Source organism: Tamandua tetradactyla, chromosome 2 (assembly GCF_023851605.1).
Source record: "Tamandua tetradactyla isolate mTamTet1 chromosome 2, mTamTet1.pri, whole genome shotgun sequence".
Taxonomy (NCBI): Eukaryota; Metazoa; Chordata; class Mammalia; order Pilosa; family Myrmecophagidae; genus Tamandua; species Tamandua tetradactyla.
The window spans coordinates 2,949,251-2,967,917 of record NC_135328.1 but is presented as its reverse complement, the minus strand read 5'-3'; the positions used below and the strand labels follow the sequence as shown (position 1 = coordinate 2,967,917).

General features: G+C 36.4%; 1 protein-coding gene and 1 long non-coding RNA gene across 6 annotated transcripts in view; one reads left to right on the top strand and one right to left on the bottom strand.

Annotated features, from left to right (window-relative positions):
• CENPP (centromere protein P) overlaps nt 1–18,667 on the top strand; it is a 387,615-nt gene that overhangs the window by 55,497 nt on the left and 313,451 nt on the right. For 4 of the 5 annotated variants that reach the window (XM_077138855.1, XM_077138872.1, XM_077138863.1 and 1 more), the window contains one exon: nt 8,064–8,152. The exons of the other annotated variant lie outside the window; for it this stretch is intronic. In XM_077138855.1, the coding sequence (XP_076994970.1) occupies nt 8,064–8,152 (89 nt within the window). The remainder of the gene's footprint in view (nt 1–8,063; nt 8,153–18,667) is intronic. 5 annotated transcript variants of the gene reach the window in all.
• LOC143665463 (uncharacterized) lies at nt 8,360–10,408 on the bottom strand. Its single transcript, XR_013166981.1, has 3 exons — nt 10,302–10,408; nt 8,548–9,989; nt 8,360–8,447 (listed from the first exon to the last, which is right to left on the bottom strand). It is a non-coding gene; the product is annotated as an uncharacterized LOC143665463 (long non-coding RNA).

Here is an 18,667-nt window from a genome sequence, read left to right as displayed (position 1 = left end):
TTTTTAAATTTTTTTATTGACAAATCTTCTAACACAAACAATCCATGCATATTGTACAATCAGTGGCTCACAATATCATCACATAGTTGTGGATTCATCACCATGATCATTTTTACATTTGTATCACTCCAGAAAAAGGAAAAAGAAAAAAACTCATACATCCCATACCCCTGACCCCTCCCTCTCATTGACCACTGTATTTCCATCTACCCAATTTATTCTACCCCTTATCCCCCCCTTTTATTTATTTTTTATCCATATTTTTTTACACATCTGTCCATACCTTAGATAAAAGGAACATCAGACACAAGGTTTTTACGGTCACACAGTCACATTGTAAAAACTATATCATTATATACTCATCTTTGAGAATCAAGGCTACTGGAACACAGCTCGACAGTTTCAGGTACTTCCTTCCAGCCACTCCAACGCACCATAAACTAAAAAGGGATATCTATATTATGCATAAGAATAACCTCCAGGATAACTTTATGTTATCACTTTATTAAATAGTTAATACTTCTATGTCCTTTTTACTTTCTTTTATAGGATAATGGAGCAAACCTTTGTATTAAATGGCCTCATAGCCATTTTAAAAATCCAAAGATAGTTCAGGCATTAAATATATTTTAATAGTTCAAAGTATGCATCTTAACATTGGGAAAGGTAAAGGAAGAATTTTTGTTTTAGGAGACAAAATATAAATCATAAGTATCTAAAGATAAGGAGTTATGAGCAATTTTGTAAAAACACATAGCAATAAATAATGTTATGAAAAACTTAACAGTTTTCCAAAACCAAGGAATCTTTTTTAAAAATGACTTAAATGATGTCAAAAAGCACACTAACCTTTGGTAACAAGAAGGAAATTCTACTAGTCTGAGCATAAAATATCTTAATCATTTTACATTTTAAAAAGCTCTTATTTTACTTCTTTTGTACATTTCTCATATAAAAATTTGCAGTAAAAATTTAGTATAATTGTGTATGTGTATTTTTAGGCATACATACACAGATATATATATATAAAAGTAGTTAATGCATTCAAAACTTTCCTATAGCTTTAAACTATCATTAAATTATCAGTATATTACAGAAAGCAATGTGTATCATATTAAATTTGCCATCTAAATAAATTATAGCAACTTTATTAATAAACAAATAGAAAATCCTATCCATTATCTTGTATACATATTTTTATCTTCTGTGATTATTGTGCTTAGTATAATTAACCACTTTTATCAATTGTAATCTTAACCAAAGTAACTATCTTTTCTTTTATTTTGAAACAATATATAACTAGAGAACATGAAATCAAGAATTATTTCACTATTTATCTCTCTACAAGTCATCATTTTGTATCATTTTAACAGTTTTGAGGAGGTAGAATAGACATATATAGTATAGTTCACAGACATTTATTTTGTTATTGAACTCAACGCTTTGTCTGAGATATGGAAACTAACATTTAGCTAGCACATTAGGTTGTTGTTGTTTATAACATTTAATTAAACCTTTAAAATATATCCACTATTATTATTTAATTTACTTGAATATGATTTTATACATATAATTTTTAACCTTTAAGAAGTTATGGAAACACTGCTAATTCATGTACTATATTATGGTTCTCCAGAAAAACAAAACAGGATATATACATATATATATATAAACATATATATGTATGTATGTAATTATAAACACACACACTATGAGATTTATTATTGGAACTGGCTCACAGTACCTTGGGGACTGGCAAGTCTGATTTTCCATAGGACAGGCTGCATGTTGGGAAGTCTGATAAAGGTTTCAGTGAATTTCTCAGCAGAAACTGGCTGACTGAAATTGAGATAAACATTCTCATTTCAGACTGACATCCTCAGTTCTCCCTTTAAGGCCTGCAACTCATTGAATGTGACTTCTCTTATTAAAGTCAGTCTCCTCTGTTGATTGTCGATGGAATCAGCCATAGAGGTGATCAACTGGCAATGACTTAAGTCCACAAAATATCCCCATAGTAACAATCAGGCTATTGCTTGCTTGACCAAACAACTGGACACCATAATCTAGCCAAGTTGATACATGAACTTAACTATCACAAGTTACAAACCAAAAATAAAATAATGCTGGTTTTTACATTTATCTGTATAATTACATTTACCAGTGTTCTTTACTTCCAGTTATGACTTCAAGTTTCTGTCTAGTGTCCTTTCAATTCATCCTAAAGGATTCCATTTAGCATTTCCTTTAGGACAGATCAACCAGTGGTGAACTCCCCTCAACTTATGTTTATCTGGAAATGTCTTAATTTCTCCTTCATTCTTTTTTTTGTTGTTGTTGGGAGACGTTTTTGTGGCTGCCTATTATATTGTGTGACTTCAGGGAAGGGAATCCCTTTATGCCTCAGTTTCTTCGGTTGTAAAATGGGGACAGTAATGCCTATCTCCTAAGTTTGAGGTTAGAATTAAATTTAGGGTACTGGATACATGGTGATTAAAGACTCAATGACTATTAGTCATTCATTCATTTTTCTAAAAACTTATTTTATTTGTTAAATGTACCAACATACAAACACAAACATTCTTACCATATGATCATTCCATTTTACATATATAAGCAGTAATTCACAATATCATCACATAGTTGTATATTCATCATCATGATCATTTCTTAGAACATTTGCATCAATTCAGAAAAAGAAATAAAAAGAAAACAGAAAAAAATTCATACCTACCATACCCCTTACCCCTCCCTTTCATTGATCACTAGTATTTCAATCCACTGAATTTATTTTAACATTTGTTCCCCCTATTATTTACTTATTTTTAATCTATATGTTTTGCTCATCTACCCATAAAGTAGATAAAAGAAGCATCAGACACAATCACACAGTCACATTGCGAAAGCTATATCATTATACAATCATCTTCAAGAAACATGGCTACTGGAACACAGCTCTACATTTTCAGGCAGTTCCCTCCAGCCTCTCTGTTATGCCTTAACTAAACAGGTGATATCTATTTAATGCATAAGCATAACCTCCAGGATAACCTCTTGACTCAAGTTTGGAATCTCTCAGCTATTGACACTTTATTTTGTCTCATTTTTCTCTCCCCCCTTTCAGTTGAGAAGGTTTTCTCAATCCCTTGGTGCTGAGTCTCAGCTCATTCTAGGATTTCTGTCCCACTTTGCCAGGAAGGTCGACACCCCTGGGAGTCATGTCCCACGTAGAGAGGGGGAAGGCAGTGAGTTTGCCTGTTGTGTTGGCTGGGAGAGAGAGGCCACACTGAGCAACAGAAGAGGTTCTCTTGGGGGTGACTCTTAGGCCTAATTTTCAATAGGCTTAGCCTATCCTTTGTGGGGTTAAGTTTCATATGAACAAACCCCAAGATTGGGGGCTCAGCCTATTACTTTGGTTGTCCCCACTGCTTGTGAGAATATCAAGAATTCTCCACTTGGGGAAGTTGAATTTTCCTCCCTTCTCACCATTCCCCCAAAGGGACTTAGTCATTCATTCTTGAAGGATAATTTTTCCAGATACAGAATTCTTGTTTGGTTCCTTTTTTTTTTTCTTTTAGGCCTTCAAGCCTGTCATCCCACTACTTCTATCCTCCATAGTTTCTGATGACTATTTAGTTAATGTTCCTGAGATTACCTTACACATGATGAATTCCATCATTCTTGTGGCTATCAAAATTCTTACTTTTCTTTGAGCTTTGACATTTTATTGACAGAGTGTCTGGGTATGGTTCTCTTTGATCTGTTCATTAGGCTTCTTGGATGTGTATATTTATATTTTTCATCAGATTTAGGAATTTTTTTCCCCACAATTTCTTTAGTTTTCTGTTTTTAACCTTTCTCTCTCTTTCTCTCTGCTTCTTCTAGGACTCTTTCTTTTCTTCTTGAAATACAGAATTTTATTTAGAAACTGTTTAATGTAGAAAAAAAAACCTGTCAAGAAAGGCCAGGTGGAAAATGCGTTCCCCCAAAATGGAATTTTAGGTTGACAAGTCTAAAAGGCCACAAAAGAGAAATAGCACCACTGTCATTTGAACAATTGCTAGTTACCTGCATATTTTGGTCATTGTTAATCACTGAATCTGGGTTGTCCTTGGAGTCCACACAGAGCACGCACTACACAATTTTATCACAAAATACTTGCTTTCTACACACATTTTAGGACAAGTCACCTACAGGAAACAAACCAATACAAATACATCAGGGGCTCAACAATTTCAGTAGTGGGTGACACACATTTTTCAGAATTCAGCCAAAGGTACTGAACAGGCTATGGGTGAAAGCAAATTTGGGAGAGTTAAAGAATGGAATATTTTTATACTAAGAATTAAATTTGTCATAGTACTATATTTTCTGCAAAAAAGAAAATTAACGTTTAGTAATACACTAGTAGATGTATCTCCAAAGGAATTAGTGCACTACTGATCGTAGTGGAGAGCTCTGGACACCCCAACCATGCGGATCCAAGGTAGTGACAGCCTTCACTGATCACTCCCTTTGCCAGAGGTTCAGAAAGAATCACAGTATTATCACCTGCAGTAGGCAAGGGGGGCAGAGGAGAGAAACATATTAAATGTAAACTTAAAAGACCTTCAAAGACCCATTCAAATCCCAGAGATGTGAGAAAGTCCCCAAAAGTAGTGTTGGTTTAAAAACTTGACACATCTCATTTCCCCAAAAACACAATACACAGAAATTTGGGGGATAATTGGAAAAATATCAGAAAAATACTCAATGAAATTCAAGTTCTTTACCTCAGATATCTCCGAGTTGAAACACAGCCTGCATTCATGCAGGCACCAGTGCCTCTTGCTTTTTAGCAGTGATGCAATTGATCATTGCTACCAAATGGCTTACAGCACAGCTTTCCTTTTGGGCCAATGTCTAGGCCTACGAGGATTCAAGCTATTCTGCAAAACCTTGTGAGCAGCAGGTTCCAGAGGTTCCAAGGTCTGGCCCTTCCTTCCTAAGCACAGTGTCAAACACCTAAAATCTTTCGTATTTCATTTTATATTTTGAGATATAGAAGCATATTTAAATACTCTTAAGGCATTTGTTTATTAAAATATTCTTTGCCAAGATTTCGCATTAGTTTAAAATTCAATTCCCTCTTTCCACATCTCTGGTGAGGGCTCCACCTCCACATATGACATAAAAACACCATCCCCAGCAACCAGTTTCCAGCACTGACACAGTAAACCCCAGGGTTGCCTTTTTGTTCCCTTCATGAACCAACTATGTATTAACACTGCTCTGCTTTAAGGTACAAGCTCCTAACTCAGATTTAATGGTAAAGAAGTGAAATTCTGCCAAGTGCACTTTCTAAGAAGAGGTACTTTTTGCTTATGAAAAGAACTGAGTTCTTTAAGAGTAATAAAAGGGAGTATTTTGCAATTAAGCACATGATTTGGAGTGAGGATTTGGGATGTTGACCTGCTGGTCAAGGTTATGAATACTCTTCATGTTCTTTCTATGGGTTCCTAAAGCTATATTCATTTTTCTTTATTCTTTTTTCCTTCTATTCCTCAGATTGGATAATTTCAGTTATCTCAACTGTAAATTCATTGATTCTTTCTTCTTCCTGCTTAAGTCTTCTGTTTTACAGTTGTAATGAATATTTTTTCTAATGATTTTTCTTTTCAATTATACTATTTAGTTCCAGAATTTGCTTCCTTTTTATAATTTTATCATTTTACTAATATTTGCATTTTGTTCATATATCATTTTCCTAATTCCTTGTAGCTCTTTGTCAATGGTTTCCTTTAGCTCATTGATCAGATTTAAAACTGTTGATTTAATGTCTTTGACTCGTAATTCCAATATTTGGGCTTCCTGAGGGACAATTTATCAATATTTTTTCCTGTGAACTGGCCACTTTTTCATATTTTTGCATATGTTTTATATTTTTTTGTTGATTTTGGACATTCATAATATTATAATCTGGTAACTCTGGGAATCTGATTCACCACTTTTCAGGGATTGCTGGTTTTGCTTATTGAGGGCTGAAGCAGTCTTTCTGAACTATGTTTACAATGTGTAAATTCTTTATTGCATGTGATCACTGACATTTCTGTTCCATTCTCTCTGCAGTCAACAATTTCCTTAACCTTCTGCCTCCAAAAAGTGGAGTAGAAATCATAATGTCTATAAATGTTCTGAGAGATGCTGCCAGGGAATGTGCTGTAGTCATATAGGCCCCAAACTGAGGCAAGTGTTTGCGCTGGTTCCTTGGGGATCCAGTGAACTGATCAAAACACACAATCTCAACTTCTTGGAGACAAAGTCCCTGCTGCCTGCTCTGGTACCAGCTGGCTTCTCCCAGATTGTGGGCCACTATTCCAAGACCCACACTAGGGCTGAAGAAAGCAGCATGGTTGCTGGTTCACACAAAAGATCAGCAGCCTCTCCCTTCATGAAGTACTTCCCTCATTGGTTTTGGTGTCTGAGCAGGTTCCATTCTTGCAAAACATTTTATTTCAATCAGTTTTTTTTGCTCACTGGTTGCTTAGATAGCTTCCCTGTAGCTTCCTCCTCTGCCATTTTATATGCTGTTACCCCAACCTCTTCTTAAACAGACTTTTAACTGCTCTTCCTATTTTGAACCACAAGTCCTTCCCTATATGTAGAGATACTTGGTGCTGCCAATTCAGAATACCTTTCTTGTTTCTGCTGTTGAGCTTGGCTTGCCTCTGGGCTTTTACCCATTGCTGCCCAAGTTTTCAATTTTCCCGAGGCTGCCAGGTTAGGTTTCCTTATCCAAGGGATACCTAGCTCATCATCTGATTTCCAGCTTCCCAGAGTAGACTATTCATTTTTCTTGTGATCTTTGTCCTAGTAGAATTGTGCCTTTCTAAAAATATCTTCATTAACAAAACTAAATGACAATGAAGTCACAATATTGGTTACCTTTTGGAAATAGGGTATATTCTGGGAAAGGGCACTATAAGAGTTCTGTACCTTGAGCTGCACGGTGTTTATGTGGGTAAACATATGTAAAAAATTAGTAAATCGTATGAATAAGATGAGAGCATTTTTTGCAAGTTTTGGTTTTCTAAAGCTGCCAGAATAAAATATAACAGAAATGGGTTGGCTTTTACAATGGGGATTTGTTAGTTTATAAATGTACAGTTCTAAGGCCAATGAAAATGTCTCAAAGTATCAAAAGGATGACACTCAGACTCTGAAAACAAGCTGTTGGCATCTAGGGCACCTCTGTTTCATGGGAGGGCACATAGTAGTGACACCTAGGGGGTCTTTGCACCTGGGTTTCATTGCTTTCAGCTCCTGGTTCCAGTGGCCTCCTCTCTGAGCTTTGTGGGTCCTCTCAGTATCTCCAGGGCTTTTCTCTCTCTCTCTCTTCCAGGGGCTTTTTCTCTAAGCTTTCTCAAACTTCCCTGGGTGTTTCTCTCTCAACTCTCTGGATTTTTCTGTCTTTCATGCTCATGAAGGACTCTTGTAAAGGATTAAGACCCTCCTTGAATTGGATGGGTCACATCTCAATTGAAACAACCTAATAAAAAGGTCCCACCTTTAAAAGGTATGCACCCACAGAAATCGAGTAGAAGAACATGGCATTTTCTGGGGTATGTAATAGCTTCAAAAGAGCACGGTGCATTTACATATATCTATGTTGATACCTCTAAAAGACTTTCAGTATCATTTTAGTGGTATCCAAAACTAGATAAATGTTGAAAAATTGTAAACAGTCTGATGTTAACATCATTCATACTTGTGTAGGGTCAGTCATTTTTTCTTGCTTACTGGTTGCTTTAGAGGGACTGACCTCTATAGTTTCCTACTCTGTCATTTTATGTTTTTGTTTCTAACTTTAACTTTTGGTATAATTGAGAACTAGAAAATACAAGTTGTCTTTAATCCTGTTCCACAAATGTAATCACTTTGGTGTACGTTCATCCAGATTTTTCCATGCAAATACTAATGTACATTCTCGCACAATAACGACATGTATTATAGACATTCACACAAATGATAGATGTTTGAAGAGAACAATTTGCAATTAAAATGTTTGTTTTTCTTATTTGCAGATATAAAGAAAGTTCTACAAAAACACAGATTATCAGGAAATTGCTGCAAGGTTACATTTCAACTTGAATTTCAGGTTCTGGAAATTCAGGTAAATTCAGGAGTATATTGTATTAACAGTGATTCTTTTGGTATGAAATACACAATTCCTATACTCCAGCTTCCAGCAGTGGCATAGCTGAGATGGAATTAATGGGCCAGGACTCCTTCCTAGCACATTCATGGAGAGTAGTAACATTTAAAAAGAAAAAAAAAAGTATTACTATACCAGCAACTGCATATTGTGAGGTTGTTGCTGAGGTCATAGATGCTTTATTGAAGGGCAGATAGCAAGTTGCTTCTGGGCTTCCATTTCACGTCCCTGAGATTGAGGAGTCCTAGATGCCCTAGTCAGTTAATATGTTTAAGTATTAATTATCTATTGCTGCTTAACAAATTTCCACAAAATTAACGCCATAAAATAATAGGAAACATTTATTATTTTACCCAGTTTCTGCAGGTCAGGGATTTGGGAACAGCTCAGGGCCTCTCATGAAGTTGTAGTCATCTGAAGTCTGTGTGGGCCTGGCCTACTAGCTCCAGCTCACTCACTCTGATGGCTGGCATGTTAATGATGCAGTCTCTACTGAGACAAAGCAGAGGGAGCCACGTGTCTTTGCAGAACTTCCAAATAGAATAAAAGAAGTAGACATGAGATAACACATATCTCCATTGACCAGGTGACAGAAAAGGGCTCAGACAGCTTCTAAAGACAGCTCCTAGAAGAGTGGGATCGAAGCCTGATTTCAAACACTGACCAAGCTGGACACATGCTTTGAGGGCATGAAGCTATTTCAACTAGTTGGTTTTGACACCTAGGCCATCAGGGAATATGTGCAAAAGATAGAACAGAGAAGAGCAGACAGGCTGCCTTCCCCTTCACAAAGAAATACAACAAAGCTGACATCTGCTTGCATGTGGCTGATATGAAGACAAGGCAGGATTTGTCATCCTTGTCCCAGGCACCCGCGTCCTCAGCCACAGAAACAGCTCCAATTTTGTTCCATTTTGTTTGGGACAGTTGATGTCAGAGAGGCAAGATTCTGTATGAGTCAGCTACACCCTGACTAGTTCAGAGCTCTTAGTTGCTTCTGGGCTTCCATTTTAAGCCCCTGAGGTCAACTACCTAAACTGGACTATCTGGTCTTGGAGTTTATTCTACTCCTCTCTGCAGTCTCTGTCCTGCATGGCAGGCTGAGGACAGGCAGAGGGGTATCTAGGCCTCTCTACCTATAACAGAGTTTGCATCCCACTTCAGAATATCACCTTTCAGTACTGCCATAATGTGGCATTGCTAAGGCTTTATTGAAGAGGATACGACACAGTTCACATTTTTACATCAGAGGCTTGGGTAAGAAGTGATCCTGAGGGAATTACATTGTTGCCTAATGTGATATTATTCTGCATGACTCAAAGATCATGTGCTGAAGGCACATGGAACCAAATGAACATGGAACCAAGTGAAGAGGTGTTATTTGGAGAGAAGGACCTGTGCTAGCATTCCAGTCTTCTTTGGCTGGCCCAGGAACTCCTGTATATTGTCTCGCCTGTAGAAGGTTACGTAGTCTAACCTTCTGCATCTTCTTTCTTTGTGGCGAAAGTGATCTTGACCTAAGGGTGGTTATGTGCCTGTATCCTGGCATCCATTAACAGACCAGGCCTGCAAGCTGTGGTGGGTTGGTGGCGTCATAATTGAATATCCAGTTGTGTTTGCCCTCAGTACATTCATTGGTCAGGAAACGGCTCAGGGCGTTGTAGCAGCCTTCTTGTTCTGCAAGCTTTTGGTATTTTAGACGTACATCGGTTTCATAATTGCACCGTGGATTATCCAAACAGAAGCTAGGCCATGGGCAAAATTAGGCTTTTATGGGGAGGTTTGATCCACAAATCTGAAAAGAGAAGTTCTCTGAAGTTAAGAGGAAGTTGTACCTTCCAGGTTGGGTTGTGGTAAAAATCTGATTAGTGTGTGATGGGGCTGTGACCCTGAGAGATAAAATAGGCACAGTATTTTAAAGTCCACATTACTTAAGTTGTATACTTTAGTTACCTTAGCCTCAGGAGGAAAATGTCAGCTAGTAGTTTGATCCCATTATGAGATAGATTAAGGATGAGGCTGTGGTTTAGAGGGTATTTTTTGTGCCAAAGTGTACTTCTGAGAAACAGCTACTGCCTGACCAGAACTATTCCCACCATGAACTCACACTGGGCACCTCCAGGTCCCACATTGCCAGTCCTAAGTAGCTTCCCTGAGACAGTGCAGACAAGACCATGGCTGGAGAGGAAAAGCAGCAGCTGTCCTATATAGATGCCACCCCTGCTACAGTGTCCACAATCCCTATCTCCTACCAGGCAGTGAAAACTTCAGCCCAGGCTTCACCTCCCTAGCAACAGTGTTTTAAGCTAGTATCCTGATCTCATATCATCAAAGTATGATTGAAATTTTGTCAACATTTGGTAATGGCCTAAGGTTATATAATTAGCTTAGATGCTGAATAAATTAGAACTAGTTGAGCTGCAAATGACAGAAATCTTAAAAATAAAGATGGTTCAAAGTACTAAGATTTATTTTTTTGCACTCAAAATTGTCAGTTTTCAAAGGCTGGTATTTTGGCTTCATTAGGCCCATTAGGCTCATTTTGACCCATTAGGCTCTGACCAGTGTGTTCCTCTGCCATCATCCCGTGTGGCTTCCAGACTATGGTGCAGTTATTGTGTTAGCTCTTCATTTATCAGGAGGGGATGGGCGAACAAGAATTCACTTTGCCTTTGAAAATTTAGTCTTCGTTATGCATATGAAATTGGGACAATGAAGGAGAGAAGTACAAATATTGGGGACTAATAGCAATTTGTGTCTCACATGTTTGAGGGGATGAAGGAAAAAATCTAAAGAGAGAACTACTGGTATTCTTTGAGAGATACAAACAGTAATTGCTGAGTCTCTGAAGAGACATGAATTGTCAGTGTTCACATTTTAAAATGCATAGGTACTTTTGAACTTCTCAGTTTTGCTTACAGTTCGATGCAGAAACAATGTGCTACCCTGGGGGCTATATTTAAGAACACTCTTTTCTCTCTAGACCTTTCCAATCATTTGATTCTTCTTGAGGAACAGATTGGTAATTAAGATGTTGGAAGCAGTAACAGACAACTCTGGAGTCAGCATGGTTGTGGGGATAGGGCTCATACGAGGTTCCTAGATTTTCTTATCTGGAGAGAAAAGGAACAAAGGACTGTCATATTTTCCTTTGTTGCTTAGAATTCTGACATAATGAGGTGATGAGATTTTTTCACTGTTACAATTATTTAATGGTAAATCCTAACATATCCTAGGTCTATAGTGTGAATGTACCTTTAAAATATAGCTGTAATAGAATTGCTAAATCACAGGTTTACATATAAATCCCGACTGATAGTGCCAAATTACCCTCTAAAATGGTTTTATTATTTTACATATTGAGAAAAATTTTTTTAGTTGCTACTGATAGAAAGAAAACAACAGGGTAGACACAGCAAATTTTCATTCTCTAAAACATTAAAAAAAAAAATTTCCACCAGAGGGAGACATTAAGCTGTCAGAAACTTTAAAAATAATCTAAATAATGAAACTCTCTTTACAGAATATTATTGTAGTGAAATCATGTTAACAGAATGTCATAAATAAAATTACCTTATGGATTATCTTGATCAATCCCCTTATTTTATAGGGAAATATATCCAGAGAGTTTGAATTATCATTAGCACACCTATTGTTTCAAAAGTGGTTGGTGCATAGAACTCTGTTCCTAAATTTATTTTCTGGTGTTAGCACTATGCTTTTTGTGAGGAGCTGCAAGAACATTAGAATTAACATGTGTCTGCATTCCATAATTCATATGGGATAATAAATCAAAGGGATGGGAGTTTCAGGGGAAAAGTTGCAGATAAGTATGTTTACATAATTTTGTTTCTGAAACCCAATGAAATATACAAAAAGAACCCCAAACAGGGAAACTTTTAAATGAAGAGTATGATTCAATACTATTGGCTCCAAAGAATATCTGCCAGATATAAAATTTGAACCCAAATAGAGGCATTCATGAAATCTGATATAAAGTGCTTCGTAACTGTTATATAAATTTTACAAAGTTAATGATACCCATTGCCTGTAGTTATCTACCCACAATCCTTAAGTTGTTGAGAAGAATGAGAATTGTGAATTTAAATTAAATGGGTTGTGGTAGAATAAGATACATGCTACTCAAAGTTCATTGGGGGACCATCAAATCAGGTTGTGTTTTACTTTTTTTAAAAAAAAATTTTTATTAATAAAACCAATCAACATACAATACGGAATTCTTAACATATGAACTTTCCATACTTGATATGCAATCAGTGACTCACAATATCACCACATAGTTGTGTATTCATCACCATGATCATTTCTCAGAACATATACATCACTCTAGAAAAAGAAAGAAAAAGAAAAAAGAAAAAACTCTACATACTATACCCCTTACCCCTTCCTCTCATTGACCACTAGTATTTCCCTCCACCCATTTATTTTAGCATTTGTTCCCCCATTATTTATTTATTTTTAATTCATATTTATTACTCATCTGTCTATACCGTAGATAAAAGGAGCATCAGGACAAGGTTTTCAAAATCACACAGTCACATTGCAAAAACTATATCATTATACAGTCATCTTAAAGAAACACGGCTACTGGAACACAGCTCTACAGTTTCAGACACTTACCTCTAGCCTGAATAACCTCCAGGATAACCTCTCCACTCTATTTGAAATCTCTCAGCTACTGACACTTTATTTTATCTCATTTCTCTCTTCCCCCATTCAGTCAAGAAGGATTTCTCAATCCCTTGATGCTGATTCCCAGCTCATTCTATGGTTTCTGTCCCATAATACCTTGGGAATCATGTCCCATGTAGAGAGAGGGAGGGCAGTGAGTTTGCTTGCTGTGTTGGTTGAGAGGTAAGCCACATCTGAGCAACAAAAAGGTTCTCGGGGCAGGGGTGGGGGTGACTCTTAGGCCTGATTTTAAGTACACTTAGCCTATCCTTTGCGGGGATAACTTGCATATGAACAAACCCCAAGATTGAGGGTTCGGCCTATTGATTTTGTTGTCCTCACGGCTTGCAAGAATATCAGGCCTTCTCTAAATGGGGAAGTTGAATTTTCCCTCTTTCTCACCATTCCCCCAAGGGTTCTTTGCAAATATTTTTTTATTCACCATTCAGATCACTCTGGGATTTATCGGGGCATCACTCTGTACAAACCTACAAAATCTCATACACTACTCAAGGTTCCGTGTACTTATGGTGTTCAATGAGACTGTCCTTATAAGTTATATTAGGAGATGCACAAGTCAAAATATAAATTTTGTACCAAATAAATACTTTTTGCTTTAGTCTCATGCATAAGTGAAAGTTTTAAAATATGAATTACCATCTGTTTTCAACACCCTGCAATAAACTGGCATTCCTTTGTTCATCCTCATGGTAAAACATTTTTTAATTAGTACATTTAGTCACTATCATTATACACTCTAGACATTCCTAGATTTTACCAACTCAGTCTTTATAGTCTATCTTTCCTTCTGATTTCATTTGTGCCCTGAACCCTCCTACCTCTATCATTCTCACATTCAGCTTCATTCAGTGTACTAACATTACTGTATTCCAGTTAGGTAGTATTATGCTGTCCATTTCTGAATTTCTACAGTCTGTCCTGTTATACAATCTGTGTCCCTTCAGTTCCAAGTACACAGTATCTATCCTATTTCTATCTCCTGATGGTCTCTATTCTTAACTGAAATTCTCCAAGTTCATTCATTAATGTTAGTTCATATCATTGAGACCATACAGTATTTGTCCTTTTGTTTCAGGCCAATTTCACTCAGAATAATGTCCTCAGGGTCTATCCATGTTGTTACATACTTCATAACTTTATTCTGTCTTACAGCTGCATAATGTTCCATCGTATGTATATACCACAGCTTGTTTCGCCACATGTCTGTTGATGGAAATTTGGGCTGTTTCCATCTCTTGGCAATTGTAAATAATGGTGCTATAAACATTGGTGTGCAGATGTCCAAATGTTTGTATCCTTGCCCTCATGTCCTCTGAGTAGATACCTAGTAATGGTATTGCCGTATCATATCGCAATTCTATACTTAGCTTATGGTCATTCTGGTGGGTGTGAGATGATATCTCATTGTGGTTTGATTTACATTTCCCTAATAGCCAGGGAAGTTGAGAGTCTTTTCATGTACCTTTTGGCCATTATTAGTATTTCCTCTTCTGAGAAGTGTCTGTTTATGGCTTTTGCTCATTTTGTAATTGGGTTATCTGTCTTTTTATCATTGAGTTGAACAATCTCTTTATATATTCTGGATACTAGACCCTAATCTGATATCATTTCCAAATATTGTCTCCTGTTGTGTAGGCTGTCTTTTTACTTTCTTGACCGAGTTCATTAATGCACAAAAGTGTTTACTTGTGAGAAATTCCTGTTTCTTTCTTTCTTTCTTCAATACTTTGGGTGTAAGATCTAGGAAACCACCTCCTGTTATAAGATTTATAAGATATTTCCCTACATTTTCTTCTAAAAGTTTAATGATCTAGATCTAATGTTTACGTCTTTGATCCATTTTGAGTTAATTTTCATATGGGGTATGAGATATGGATCCTCTTTCATTCTTTTGCATGTGAATATCCAGTTCTCTAGGCACCATTTATTGAAGAGACTGTTCTGTCCCAGGTCAGTTGGCTTGACTGCCTTATCAAAGATCAATTGTCCATAATGAGAGGGTCTATATCTGAACACTCTATTCAATTCCATTGGTTAGTATAGCTATCTTTATACCAATACCATGCTGTTTTGACCACTGTAGCTTCATAATATGCCTTAAAGTCAGGTAGCATGAGACCTCCAACTTCATTTTTCTTTCTCAGGATATTTTTAGCTATTCGGGGCACCTTGCCTTTCCAGATAAATTTGGTTATTGGTTTTTCTGTTTCTGAAAGTAAGGTTTTGAGATTTTAATTGGTATTGCATTGAATCTATAAATCAGTTTAGGTAGAATTGACATCTTGATTATATTTTGTCTTCCAGTCCATGAACACGGTATACCCTTCCATATATTTAGGTGTTCTGTGATTTCTTTCAGCAATTTCTTGTAATTTTCTTTTATAGGTCTTTTGTATCCTTAGTTAAATTTATTCCTAAAAATTTTATTCTCTTGTTGCAGTTTTTTTCTTGATTTCCCCCATCAGATTGCTCATTACTACTGTATAGAAACACTACAGATTTTTGAGTGTTGATCTTGTAACTTACCACTTTGCTGTACTTATTTATTAGCTGTAGTAGTTTTGCTGTGGGTTTTTTTGGGGGGTTTTGACATGTAGTATCATATCATCTGCAAACAGTGAGAACTTTACTTCTTCCTTTCCAATTATGCTGCCTTATATTTCTTTTTCTTGTCTAATTGCTCTGGCTAGAACTTCCAATACAATGCTGAATAACCGTGGTGATAGTAGACATCCCTGCCTTGTTCTGATCTTAGGGGAAAAGTTTTCAGTTTTTCCCCATTGAAGATGATGTTAGTTGTGGGATTTTCATACATTCCCTCTATCATGTTGAGGAAGTTCCCTTCGATTCCTATCCTTTGAAGTGTTTTCAACAAGAAAGGATGTTGAATTTTGTCAGATGTCTTTTCTGCATCAATTGAGATGATCATGTGTTTTTCTGCTTTGATTTGTTGATAGGATGTATTACATTAATTGATTTTCTTATGTTGAACCATCCTTCCAGGATGAATCCTACTTAGTCATGGTGTATAATTCTTTTAATATGCTACTGGATTTGATTTGCAAGTATTTTGTTGAAGATTTTTGCATCTGTATTCATTAGAGATTGGTCTATAATTTTCTTTCCTTGTATCTTTATCTGGCTTTGGTATGAGGGTGATGTTGGCTTCATAGAATGAGTTAGGTAGCCTTCCCTCCTCTTCGGTTTTTTTGAAGAGTTTGAGCAGGATTGGTACTAATTCTTTCTTGAATGTGTGGTAGAATTCATGTGTGAAGCCATCTGGTCCTGGACTTTTCTTTTGGGGGAGCTTTGTAATGACTAATCCAATATCTTGTGATTGGTTTGTTGAGGTCATCTATTTCTTCTTGAATCAATGTTGATTGTTTCTGCCATTCTAGGAAGTTGTCCATTTCATCTGCATTGTCTCTTTTATTACCATAAAGTTGTTCAAAGTATCCTCTCATTACCTCCTTTATTTCTGTGGGGTCAATGGTTATGTCTCCTCTTCCATTTCTGATTTTATTTATTTGCATCCTCTCTCTTCTTTTTGTCAACCTTGCTAAGAGTCCATCAATCTTATTGATTTTCTCATAGAACCAACTTCTGGTTTTGTTGATTTTCTCCACTGTTTTCATGTTCTCACTTTCCTTTATTTCTGCTCTAATCTTCATATTTCTTTCCTTTTGCTTGCTTTGGGGTTAGTTTGCTGTTCTTTCTCTAGTTCTTCCAAGTGGACAGTTAATTCCTTGATTTTTGCCCTTTCTTCTTTTTTTGATATAGGCATTTAGGGCAATAAATTTCCCTCTTAGCACTGCCTTTGCTGCATCCCATAAATTTTGATATGTTGTGTTTTCATTTACATCTGACTTGAGATATTTACTGATTTCTCTTGTAATTTCTTCCTTGACCCACTGGTTGTTTAAGAATGTGTTGTCAAGCCTCCATATATTTGTAAATTTTCTGGCTCTCTGCCTATTATTAATTTACAACTTCATTCCTTTATGATCAGAGAAAGTGTTTTGTATGATTTCAGTCTTTTGAAATGTGTTGGAAGTTGCGTTTGTGACCCAGCATGTGGTCTATCCTTGAGAGTGCTTCATGAATGCTTGAGAAAAAGGTGTATCCTGCTTTTGTGTGGTGTAATGTTCTATAAATGTCTGTTAAGCCTAGCTTATTTATTGTATTATTCGAATTCTGTGTTTCTTTATTGATCCTCTGTCTATATGTTCTGTCCATTGATGAGAAGGGGATTCCAGTCTCCAACTATTATGGTAGATGTGTCTATTTCTCTTTTCAGTGTTTTCAGTGTTTGTCTCATGTATTTTGGAGCATTCTCACTTGGTGCCTAAATATTTATGATTGTTATGTCTTCTTGTTGAATTGTTCCTTTTATTAATACATAGTGTCCTTCTTTGTCTCTCTTAACTGTTTTACATTTGAAATCTAATTTGTTGGATATTAGTATAGCTGCTCCTGCTCTTTTCTGATTGTTATTTGTGTGAAATATCTTTTCCCAACCTTTCGCTTTCAACCTATGTTTGTCCTTGGGTCTAAGATGCGTTTCTTGTAGACAGCATATAGATGGGTTCTGTTTTTTAATCCATTCTGCCTGTCTATGTCTTTTGTTTGGGGAGTTTAATCCATTCACATTTACTGTTATATCAGTATGGGTAGTACTTTCTTCTACCATTTTGCCTTTTGGATTTTATATGTCATATTTAATTTTTCTTTTTTTTACCTTTACTGATAGTCTTCCTTTCTACACTCTTCTCCACACCTCTCTCTCCTGTCTTTTTGTATCTGCCTCTAGTGCTGCCTTAAGTATTTCCTGCAGAGCTGGTTTCTTGGTCACAAATTCTCTCAGTGATTTCTTATCTGAAAATGTTTTAATTTCTCCCTCATTTTTGAAGGACAGTTTTGTTGGATATAGAATTCTTGGTTGGCAGTTTTTCTCTTTTAGTTATTTAAATATATCATACCACCATCTTCTCACCTCCATGGTTGCTGCTGAGAAATCTATGCATAGTCTTATTGGGCTTCCCTTGTATGTGATGGATTGCTTTTCTCTTGCTGCTTTCAAGATCCTCTCTTTCTCTTTGGCCTCTGACACTCTGATTATTAAATGTCTTGAAGTATGTCTATTTGGGGTACGCTGCACTTCTTGGATCTGTAATTTTAAGTCTTTCATAAGAGTTGGGAAATTTTCAGTGATAATTTCCTCCATTAGTTTTTCTCCTCGTTTTCCCTTCTCTTCTCCTTTTGGGACACCCACAACATCTATATTCATGTGCTTCATGTTGTCATTCAATTCCCTGAGTCCCTGCTCATAGTTTTCCATTCTTTTCCCTGTTTATTTTTTTGCTTGTTGGATTCAGATATTCCTTCCCCCAGTTCACTGATCCTATCTTCTGCCTCTTGAAATCTGACGTTGTAGGTTTCTATTTTTTTCATCTCTTCTGCTGTGCCTTTCATTCCTATAAGTACTGTGATTTTTTTCAGACTTTCGATTTCTTCTTTTTGTTCATTCCTTTCCTTCTTTATATCTTCCCTCAATTCATGAATTTAATTTTTGATGAGGTTTTCCATGTCTGTCTGTACATTCTGGATTAATTGTTTCAACTCCTGCATCTCATTTGAATTGTTGGTTTGTTCCTTTGACTGGACCATAGCTTCAATTTTCCTAGTGTGATTTGTTATTTTTTGCTGGCATCTAGGCATATAATTACCTTAATTCGTTTATTCTGGAGATTGTTTTCATTT